Source organism: Oncorhynchus kisutch, unplaced genomic scaffold (genome assembly GCF_002021735.2).
Source record: "Oncorhynchus kisutch isolate 150728-3 unplaced genomic scaffold, Okis_V2 scaffold756, whole genome shotgun sequence".
NCBI classification, from domain to species: domain Eukaryota; kingdom Metazoa; phylum Chordata; class Actinopteri; order Salmoniformes; family Salmonidae; genus Oncorhynchus; species Oncorhynchus kisutch.
The window spans coordinates 90,458-101,776 of NW_022262701.1; the positions used below are offsets into that span (position 1 = coordinate 90,458).

General features: G+C 43.1%; 1 protein-coding gene across 2 annotated transcripts; it reads left to right on the top strand.

Annotated features, from left to right (window-relative positions):
* Positions 1-1,916: 1,916 nt before the first annotated feature.
* Positions 1,917-3,634, top strand: LOC116361858 (uncharacterized). Of its 2 annotated transcripts, XM_031816176.1 has the most exons (6): positions 1,917-2,378; positions 2,638-2,777; positions 2,884-2,955; positions 3,063-3,146; positions 3,270-3,416; positions 3,506-3,634. In XM_031816176.1, exons 1-6 carry the CDS (start codon positions 2,219-2,221, stop codon positions 3,617-3,619), a joined length of 717 nt encoding a protein of 238 aa, XP_031672036.1. In that variant the 5' UTR covers positions 1,917-2,218; the 3' UTR covers positions 3,620-3,634. The 2 variants fall into 2 exon arrangements, with proteins under 2 accessions (XP_031672036.1, XP_031672037.1); XM_031816177.1 differs by lacking the exon at positions 2,884-2,955.
* The last annotated feature ends 7,685 nt before the right edge of the window (positions 3,635-11,319 follow it).

The following is an 11,319-nucleotide window of genomic DNA, read 5'->3' on the forward strand; positions in this document are numbered from 1 at the left end:
TGGATAGACCGGACCGTGCAGGCGCACTGGAGCTCTTGAGCACCGAGCCTGCCCAAGCTTACCTGGCTCGATGCCCACTCTAGCCCGGCCAATACGAAGGGCTGGTATGAACCGCACCGGGCTATGCACCCGCACTGGAAACACCGTGCGCTCCATAGCATAACACGGTGTCTGCCTGGTCTCTCTAGCCCACCGGAAAGCACAGGGAGTTTGCGCAGGTCTCCTACCTGGCATAGCCATACTCCCTGTAAGCCCCCCCCCAATATTTTTTGGGGGTTGCTTCTCGGGCTTCCTTGCCAACCGTTTCCCTCGTATCGTCGGCTCCTATCTCCTGCTGCCTCTGCTTCCTCCTTGGGGCGGCGATATTCACCAGGCTGAGCCCAGGGTCCTCTTCCGTCTAATATCATCTCCCAAGACCAGAAGTCCTTATCGCTGCTCCTCACGATTAACAGGGAGAGTTGGCTCAGGTCTGACACCTGACTCATCCACTCTCCCTCTGAGCCCCCCTCAATACATTTTTTGGGGTGACTTTCGGGTTTCGCTCTGCGCCGCCGTGTTTTCCTTTTCGACTCCATTCGCCTATAGCCTTCTTCGCACTGATCTAGCGAATCCCAGGCGGGCTCCTGCACTCTCTCTGGGTCGGCCGCCCACCTGTCGATTTCTTCCCACGTCGTATACTCCATGCCATTGCTGTCCATAACGTCCTCCTTTCGCTTTTCCTGCCTGTTACCACGCCGCTCGGTCCGTATGTGGTGGGTGATTCTGTAACGGCGTTCTTCATTTGTTGAAAGAGAGTCGGACCGAAATGCAGCGTGGTGGTTACTCATGTTCTTTAATGAAGAAAAGGTGACGATACATGAAATAACTTAATAAATACAAAAACAACAAACGGAACGCGAAACCTAATACAGCCTATCTGGTGACACAACACAGAGACAGGAACAATCACCCACGAAATACAAAGTGAAACTCAGGCTACCTAAATACGGTTCCCAATCAGAGGCAACGAAAATCACCTGACTCCAGATTGAGAACCGCCTCAGGCAGCCCGAAACTAACTAGGCACACCCCTAAACATAGCAATCCCAAATCCTATAAAACCCCAATACGAAACCAAACACAAAAACCCATGTCACACCCTGGCCTGACCAAAATATATAACGAAAACACAAAACACTATGACCAAGGCGTGACACAGCCCAATTCAGTCATTGTTTTGAGTAATTGTTGTAACTTTAATGTGTTCATGTTTAAGTTAATTCATTGAGCTGTAATTAAAGATATTTCTTTACAGTTATTTACATATGTAATTGTATTGGTTAGTATTGAATTACGCTTTTGACTGCAAGTTACAGAATGCCTTGCGACAGGAATGAGAGTGAGAACGTGCCAGTTATGTGCAGGTGCAAAGTGATTAAGCTGACCTTTCCGCTAGCATCTTACCTGCATTGCTCTGTAGAATCTAAAGTTCTTAAATGTAACGTGAACAAGTAATATTACTAAAAGAAGCGTTAATATCAACCCCGACATCCCGAGTCATTACTTTGAAGACAGTTATTCTAAAAGTAATTGCTCTTTTGACCAATCAGATATGCTCTGAAAAAGAGCTGATGCGAAAATATCTAACGTGATAATTTCCCATCATTATTCAACAGGCTAATGGGTCTCCAGTTGTCTATATAAAGAGTATCCTTATTAAGTTTGGGAATCAAAGTAATTACACCTTGTTTTAAGGATGCCAGGAACTCCCCATTCTTGAAACATAGCAAGAATGAAGGGAATCAATTTATCATTGAATGCTTTATAAAACTCGCTTATTAAACCATCATTTCCAGGGGACCTATTGTCCTTAAGGCTTTTAATACAGTCTTTTATCTCAATTTCAGATAACTCGTCATCACAAAAATCCCTGAAATCATTATCTATTTTAGCAATGTTTGCAACACGTCATGCTCTTATCAACTGAGCTACGAAGGAGCACGTCGACGTCACTAGAATGATGACAAGCAATTTTAAGGGATTCTAAAGGGAATCAGAATTCCAAACTAATTTCTATGGCAACACAGTTGTCAATTTTGTAAACAATCATTTTCGAACGTGTGTTGCCAAGAGACATCTAACCGACGTTCTATGGAACGTTTTCTGTGCGAAAACAAATTTTTTGCTGCTGACAACAAACTTGTTTGATTTTTGAGACCTGAGAACAATCGACTGGAAAATGCCTGGGTGCTTTTCAAGACTGGCGGAGAGAGTGCGTGGACGTCGGCGGCCTACTGCGTCGACAGGTTGTTCAAATTCATTTGTGGCTTGTTTTTCTTGTCTTTTTCTGTTTTGCAGGGTTCGTGATCGTCGACAGGTGGACAGCGACTTCGAAGAGGGTATGTGGAGTTTACAACTCTTATTTTACTACATTTAACAATGTCATTATAATTTGCGAAATGTTGTGTATTTCTATCATTCAGACTTGGCAAAAATGCTAGTGCTCGAGATGTTGTAGCTTGCTAGCTAACATTAACTTTAGTAACTGTTGCTAAGCAATCAACTTTTGCTACCTAGCTAGCTAATATTAGCAATCTTGCTATTTTTTTTAATGTCCTAACAATAGTTTATTTTATATTCCAATGTTCCTCATTTTAGAAACAACTGTCCTGGATGAGGTCCAGTTGGATGTGCCATTGGATGATGTGCCAGATGTTCCACAGCTGCCAGTCCTCCTTGATGTCCAGAATGCTGCTATCATCCTTGAGGATGTGCCAGATGTGCAGACTATCCTTGAGGTACAATTTTCTGAAAGTTTGGGGTTTTATGTTTGAAAAATATCCCAGATATTCAAGTTGTGTCTCTTTAACATGAAACAAATCTCTTGTCTGCTTTCTGCTTTAGGAGGCCACTGTTATTTGGCAGTTGATTCCGATTAGGTTCAGCCCCCAGTACTGTGGGCCTGTTGTGATCAGGGTAAGAGACCCCCCCCCCCCCCCCCCACACACACACACACACACACAGTCACCACATCACTGTTACAATGTTTACTGTTTCCAACATGAATGTATTGTAATGTGCAGAACAATGCCGGTCCGGTGGTTAAAGCTTGGAGAACTTTCCAGTTCATCAGCCCCATCATCACCTACATGCGTGGGGGATCCCAGGTATGTGTCTTTGTAACAACCTAATCATAATCTATATTGTCAGTCATTTGTTCTTGATGGAAATGTGTCACAGTAATTGCAGAAGTGGTTTTGTTGATGTTGTCTTGTTGTTTATCTCAACAGCAGGTGGTGGTGAGGATGCACCACGTGAGTAGGGTGAGAGGCCTGGAGACTCAACTGGTGTGGGCCATCTCCAAGGAGACAGCCAGGCTTAGTCCAGAGGGCATCCCCTACTGTGCCACCAAAGTGCAGTCCATCACTTGGATCCAGGTAAGACGTAAATACTACTGAAACAGTAGTAGATTAGGCTTTTCTTCACTTATTCCATTTGGCCTTAATATGTATTCTCTCTTTGTCAGCGTGTGGCTGGCAGGGTGACCCACTATGCGTCTCACCTCCGCCACGAGACGTCCGTGGACGTGACGCTTGGCTGCTACCAGGTAAATAAACGATTTCCTATGTATATAGACTAGACATTACTGGGCATTTTTGCATTCGATTTGGTGTGTTTTCTAATAACGTGTGTGTGTGGTAAACCGGTGTGCTGTGTGTGTTTTGAGCAGCAGACTGATGTCTCAGTGGTGTACGCCACTCTCCACATGGGGCTGGACGGGCTTCTCTCCTCTTCAGCGTGGTCGGAGGCTGCCTCCTTCTCTACTCCCACCACTCAGCAGTTCACTGACCCAGAGCCTGAGGGCCACAACTGCTATGAGGTCAGACGTTACACACACATACTATTGACTAGGAGCATTAAGATCCTTCCATTGACCGATTGTTTGTTATGTCATTGCACTGGTCACTGATTTTGAATGCTTGTTTTGTTGTCGTAGGGCTGGGAGGAGGACCTGCTGCCTGAGGAGAGGGAGGTTCCTCTGCTAAAGTGAGTTCCTCTAAATGTCTGTGTAGTCTGAGCTTGTCAAATGCTGAAGGATAGTGGTCATAATGCTGTTATCCCCCATTGACTCTAATGGTTGACATGCTTCATTCCCTCCCTTTCACAGCCTCTACCTTACCACCAAGAGAGTGGAGGACATTGCCCTGAGGCTCGTCTCCTTGCGCCAGGCCTTCACTGTGAGTGGACCCACTGTTCTTTTTGTCTCTGTGACTTCTTGTTCTACAAGAGGAAGATGTCTCACCCTAACTCTTCCCTCTTCCCTAGACCCTGCTTGGTTCCACCCTGAGCAGGAACCATCTGTTTGTGGCGGGAAAGGTCCTCCTGGGCGGCCTTGTTCAGGCCAACAACATGGTAACTCACTCTCTTTCAAGGGAAAGAGAGCGTCCCTGAGGGGAAATGTGTTCTGTTCACTAAGATGCTCTTTTCTTTGTCATAGGACGAGGCCAAATTCATCCGTACCTATAACGACTTTGTGGACTACCTGAGTGACCCCTCCAAGCGGAATGACATTGAGAGGGAGCTGGCTGAGGCAAAGGTGAGTTCATTAACTCTTTCAAGTCTCACTGAGTTCTTCCACATGCATGTCTTTTATACATCACAGTAGCTGATATTTATGAAATCATTCCTATTTTCTCCAAATGTGTTTTCTTGTCCTAGATCCATCATGTGAACATGATAGATGTCCTCTTTGAGCTGGTGCTGTTTGGGATGATGACAGCTCAGAAGTCCCTGATGGTGGTAAGTAGCATCTCACTGGAACATGTTTTGATGTCTCTCTATTAGCAGTTTCACTTAAATTCCTCTTCTCTTCTCTCCTCTTTTCTCCTCCTTTGTTTCCTTTAGCACCCTGGTGGGTTCGTGGAGCGTCTGTACGCTCTCCTGTCCTCCTTCCTGCCCACTGCTGCCAACATGGAGCCAGAGGCTGACAGATACCTGCTGCTGCTCAATGTAAGAGTCAAGAGGTTACTTCCTGTTTACTTCCTTATTCATGGTTAACCAGGTCCCAATGCCATTTTAGGGGGAGTATTTCTAATTGTCTCTCTCCTCTTGATAAGCTAGTAACTCAGAGCCATTTTCTATGTGTTGTGTGGTGTTCTCTACAGGGCGGGCTGATGGCTCTGCTAGATGACATGTTTGGCCAGCAGCTGGCCTGGTATTTTAACTCAGAGTCTCTGGTCACTGAGCTCTCCAGCCTCCTGGAGTACCACTTGGAGAACCTCATGGCCAGCATGTAGTCCTACTGCAGGGACCATACTCCTTTCTCCTTCTCTCTCTCTTTTGAAGGAATTGAGGACTTGAAGTGCTTTGTTGAACCCTGATTAGTTAACACCCATTAATTTAATGTATTCTCTTGTTTTCTCTCCCCACAGGATTATTGTGACACTTTGCCACCCAACAGGGATCTAGACACCAATGCACTACATTACTTTGCACTGAATTTGACATTTTAAAATAAAATAAGTTGTAGTTCAAAAACATTTTTGTTTCTGTCTTTTCATCTATTTGATTTATGACCATTTCCTCTTCCTGGAGGTATAATGCATATATTAGAATATTACATGAACAATGATGCTTTATTATCTGCATATGGAAATAAAAACCTATGTTTAGTTGATTTACAGATACTACAGGCCCACACTTTATATGGTTTTGTACAGTGGTTTGTGATACTGGGGCGGCAGGGTAGCCTAGTGGTTAGAGTGTTGGACTAGTAACCGGAAGGTTGTATGTTCAAACCCCCAAGCTGACAAGGTACACATCTGTAGTTCTGCCCCTGAACAGGCAGTTAACCCACTGTTCCTTGGCCATCATTGAAAATAAGAATTTATTCTTAACTGACTTGCCTAGTTAAATAAAAAAATACTGTACTATTTAAAAACATGTAGGATGACATACACTGAGTCCACAATAGACTAGGAACATCTTCCTAATATTGAGTTGCACACCCTTTTTCCCTCAGAACAGCCTAATTTCCTCTGGGCATGGACTCGACAAGCTGCCCTAAGTGTTCCACAAGGATGCTGGCCCATGTTGTGTCAAGTTGGCTGGACGTCCTTTGGGTGGTGGACCATTCTTGATACACATGGGAAACTGTTGAGCATGAAAAAAAACAGCAGTGTTGCAGTTCTTGACACACTTAACCCGGTGCGCCTGGCACCTACTACCATACCCCGTTCAAAGACAGTTAAATCTTTTCTCTTGCTGAATCACCCTCTGAATGACACACACAATCCACGTCTCAATTCTCTCAAGGTTTTAAAATCTTTCTTTAACTCCCCTTCATCTACACTGATTGAAGTAGATTCAACAAGTGACATCAATAAGGGGTCATAGCTTTAACTTGGTCAGTCTATGTCATGGAAAGAGCAGGTGTCCTCAATGTTTTGTATTATCAGTGTGTGTAGTAACCTGGTACAGTATAAAGTATACCACTAGAGGGGATTGCTTCAGTCTTGAATGTTACTTCTCACTATCCCTACATTAAAAGTCTGCCATTGTAGACTCTGGTAACTTCGGTATCTTAGTTTTTTATATTTGCCATTAATGTCTGAACCATTTCCCGTCTTTCCCACTGAAACCGTAATGTTAGCGTTCATGTGAGAGAGGGTGTAGTAGTGCATACTGACCACTAGTTGGATCATAGTGTGGGTGGTGGAGTTTATGCAGGAACACAGAGGGTAGAGGCATTCTCCATCACAGTAGAAGGCAGAGTAACCCGTAGGAGCCAATACCCAGTCCTAATGGAGAGAAATACCATAGAAATCGAATGACAAGATTAGATGAATGACTAGAACAGACTCTTTCTATGAGAAATACATGATAAAGAATGCAAAGAACATACTCTACAATGCACATTCTACACAAATGCCTTGCTTCCCTAGAATACTAACTGTCTGTTACAGAAAATAAGGTGGTACAATGTTAGCTCATGATTATCTATTCAGTACAATGAGCAGTTAAGAGAGATGGAATCTCACCTTCTAGCCTTGTTCACTGAATCTCACAGATAATTCATGTCTCCTACAAGCCTGACGCCCACTGATGATATGGCTGTGATCTGAAAGGGACCAAAAAATATGTTATGAACCAGGAAAGACTAATGTACACTTTGGATGCATTGGGTTTGAAATGAAATGTAAACGTAACTTAAGTCATTTTGTAATTTGGATGAACTATCCCTTTAAACTGTGTATAAAACAAGTTGAACTACAAGATGAAAAACCAGTGTTGTCCCCTGACCTTGTATGTATACTGGGCAAGGGCAGATTGTATTTGGGCTTCTTCTTATGGGGGTTGGGTTTCAGGGCGACAGGGGGACTGGTTGGCCCTGAAGAAGTTGGTTAGATGAGTACTTGAAGGCTTATATCTATATTTTGGAATATTGGATTTTAATTTCGGGAGGCTTTCATCATGGAAAAGGGACCAGACCACTTTTTTTGTTAGTTAACCTAAACGAATCACCACCCTCTATAGAATAACAACAGTGACAACAGTTGACTGCTATTTAAGTAATAATTTGACTGTCAAATCCATGTATTGGTGTGTGGCCATTGACTTTTATGGAGAGGCCGCCCCACATTTTCTGTGCCATTTCCTGGGCATTTCATTAACTCCACGTTCTAAGTTCTGCACATCCCAGCGCTTGGAAAAATCAATGGTACAAGACCTAAGATATTGATCTTTTAGGAGGTGCGTAATGGGCTGCAGGGAAGTCAGGCATAGGAGAGCAGAACTGGGTTATAACCGGAGCAGTTTAATGAGGAGAAAACCAACAGCACCCAGAACAACAAAATATGGGTTGAAATAACCCATCGCAAACCAGTCTGAAGTGCACATACACTTTACAACAAACAATTCCACACACAGACATGGGGGGGAACAGAGGGTTATATACACGTCAAGCAATGAGGAAATGTAAACCAGGTGTGTGGGAAAACAAGACAAAACAAATGGAAAATGAAAGGTGGATCGGCGATTGCTAGAAGACCGGTGAAGTCTACCGCCGAACGATGCCTGAACAAGGAAAGGAACCGACTTCGGGGGAAGTCGTGACAGTACCCCCCCCCCCCCCCTTGACGCGGGGCTCCAGCAGCGCACCAACACCAACCTTGGGGACCACCCAGAGGGCGAGGTGCAGGGCGATCCGAACGGAGACAGTGGAAATCCTGCAGAATTTAATTGTCCAACACGTCCTCCACCAGAACCCAGCATGCCTCCTATGGACCGTGCCCCTTCCACTCCACAAGTTACTGAAGGCCCCTCGCCCGATGCCTCGAATCCTCGATGTCCAGAGGGGGCAGAGGAACCTCCCGCACCTCAGACTCCTGGAGCGGACCAGCCACCATCAGCCTGAAGTGACACACATGATTGAGGGGTTAATACGGTAATCGGGTGGGAGCTGTAACCTGTAACACACCTCGTTCAGTCTCCTCAGGACATTAAATGGCCCCACAAACCGCGGACCCAGCTTTCGGTAGGGCAGGCAGAGGGGCAGGTTTCGGGTCGAGAGCCACACCCAGTCTAGTAATGAGGGAATGTAAACCAGGTGTGTGTACAATCAAGACAAAACAAATGGAAAAAGAAACGTAGATCGGTGGTAGCTAGAAAGCTTGTGACAATGACCGCTGAACGCGGAATCTGAGAGCCAGATTCATCATAACGCTTCATGGTTTTTGCGACTGCACTACAAGAATCTTTCAAAGTTCTTGAAATGTTCCTTATTGACTGACCTTCATGTCTTAAGTAACGATGGACTGTTGTTTCTCTTTGCTTATTTGAGACTTGGTCTTTTACCAAATAGGGATATCTTCTGTAAACCATCCCTTCCTTGTCTCAACACAACCTATTGGCCCAAACGCTTTAAGAAGGAAAGAAATTCCACAAATTAACTTTTAAGAAGGTACACCTGTTAATTGAAATGCATTCCAGGTGACTAGCTCATGAACAGGTTTGAGAGAATGCCAAAAGTGTGCAAAGTGGTCAAGGAGAAGGATGGCAACTTTTTTGCTTACTACATGATTCCAATTGTGCTCTTTCATAGTTTTGATGTCTTCACTATTATTCTAAAATGTAAAAAATTGTAAAAAGAAAGAAAAACCCTTAAATGAGTAGGTGTGTCCAGACTTTTCTGATTTAAACAAAGCAATCTGATCATACTCCAGTAAAATACACGCTACAGGGAATGCAAAACAAATGGCTTCTGCAAAGCACATATACATTGTCCAATCAACATCCACACATTGATTTCATTCTTCGGGTCTTTATTTAAACACAAACACATTTGGAATAAAATGCTCTTTCAGTGTTTTGTTGCAGGTTGTGCAATGTTCAGAAGTGTGTGAGAAATTAGCATCAATGTGTGTGTTTGTGTGTGGGGTCAAGTTTGGACGGTTGTACATATGCAAATAGCCTTGTTTGTATATTTCAGGACCATGGACAGCAGTAATATTGGCATAGCGATTTCTGTCATTCAGCACCACATGACAGTAGACAGCGGCCATCTCATGTGAAGTTGGCACTGGGGAAATCCCATGTAATGAGAAACGAGGCCAAGGAGGAAAAAAGACTGAAGGAGAAGACTCCCACAGGAACTCTATGCTAAACTGTTCTGCCACATTCATTTCAAATGTTACATCTTTTGATTTGTAAATGATAGGGAATACATCTTTAGCATGTCTGTGCATTATTTATACACAAAAGCCCTTTTACCAAATTCAGTTCGGACATTTGGAACAGTTAGCAGGATAAAGTCCAGCGAACGAAGAGAGTACCCACCACATTTCTGAACAATAAAAATGCCCAAATAAAAAGGTAGTAAACCCAAGCTGGCTTTGTAAATAAAAGTATACCAGTGACTGAGCCTACAAGTTACTAGAGAAGGCCAGCCAACCCTGGTATACAAAGTGTAGTGGTGCGTAAGGGTTTTGCAGTTTAAAATAAATCTCAAAGTGCCATGGTAAAGAGTGTCAATTGATCTCAAACACTGAGCAGAAGCATTCATATATAAAATATCCCCATAGTCTAGTAAAGGCATAAATGTAGATGATACTAGCCTCCTTCTGGATTCAAATGAAAAACAGGCCGTATTCCTAAAATAAAATCCCAATTTCAGCTTCAATTATTTTGTAAGTTGTTGAATATGCAATTTAAGAGAGGCCGTCATCAATTAAAATTGCAAGATATTTATATGAGGTTACAACCTCAATCTCTTTGCCCTGACAGGTGGTAATAGGTGAAAGATTTAGAGGTCTACTTCTTGCTAGAAAACACCATTTGTTTAGTTTTGTCAGTATTGAGGATAAGCTTCCATTGACACAAGGTATGTTGAACAGTATAAAAAGCAGTTTGTAAGTTCTGGAAAGCTTTTGTAAGAGACGAGGCACAACAGTAAATAACAGTATCATCAGCATAAAAATGAAGTTGCGCATTTTGGACATTTTTGTCTAAATCATTTATATAATTTGTGAATAAGAGAGGACCAAGTACAGAACCTTGGGGCACACCATTAAAGACAGACTATTTAACAGACATAAGCCCATCAAATTGAGTGCACTGAGTTCTATCAGACAGATAGTTAGCAAACCATGCAACTGCATGCTCTGAAAGACCTACACTCGACAATCTCTGCCTTAGTATAGCATGATCAACTGTATCAAAAGCCTTACAGAAATCAATAAAAAGTGAGACAGTGCTGTTTTTTGTCAAGGGCTTCAGTGATATCATTTACAACCTTCATGGCTGCTGTAATTGTGCTATGCTTCTTCCTGAAGCCCGATTGGTACATTAATAAAATAGAGTTAGTAAATAAAAACTCATTTAGCTGTTCACTCACAAGGGGTTCAAGTATTTTCCCCAGGGGTGACAGCTTTGAGATTGGCTTATAATTATTTAAAATAGTTGGATCTCCCCCTTTTAAAAATGCTGATTTCCAGATCTTTGGAATTTCATTACATTCCAGGGTTAGATTGAAGTGAGTGGTTCAGCTATGGTGGTTCAGCTATGGAATCAGCTGCCAAATTTAAAAAGCAGGGATCCAAAAGATCAGGACCTGCAGGCTTTCTCTGATCTAAGGATTTCTGGGGTTTATGTACCACCTGCACTGAGAATGGCAAAAAGCTCAAAGTTTGACCAGCTCTCACTGGTTCATCCACACAGGGTTGTACAGAGACAGAGGACACTGAATCAAACAGCCTACCAGATGATACAAAGTAACTCATTGAAACAATTCAGCATTTCAGTTTTGTCATATTCAGCAACAGAGTCCTTCAAAACACATGA

What these genes read in the sequence shown, in the direction of transcription:
- LOC116361858 (XM_031816176.1), top strand. Translation starts at nt 2,219, where the DNA reads ATGCCTGGGTGCTTTTCAAGACTGGCGGAGAGAGTGCGTGGACGTCGG. An exon ending in GTGGGCCTGTTGTGATCAGG is followed by an intron (nt 2,956 to 3,062) that starts GTAAGAGACCCC and finishes TGTAATGTGCAG; the next exon opens with AACAATGCCGGTCCGGTGGT. An exon ending in AGTCCATCACTTGGATCCAG is followed by an intron (nt 3,417 to 3,505) that starts GTAAGACGTAAA and finishes TCTCTTTGTCAG; the next exon opens with CGTGTGGCTGGCAGGGTGAC.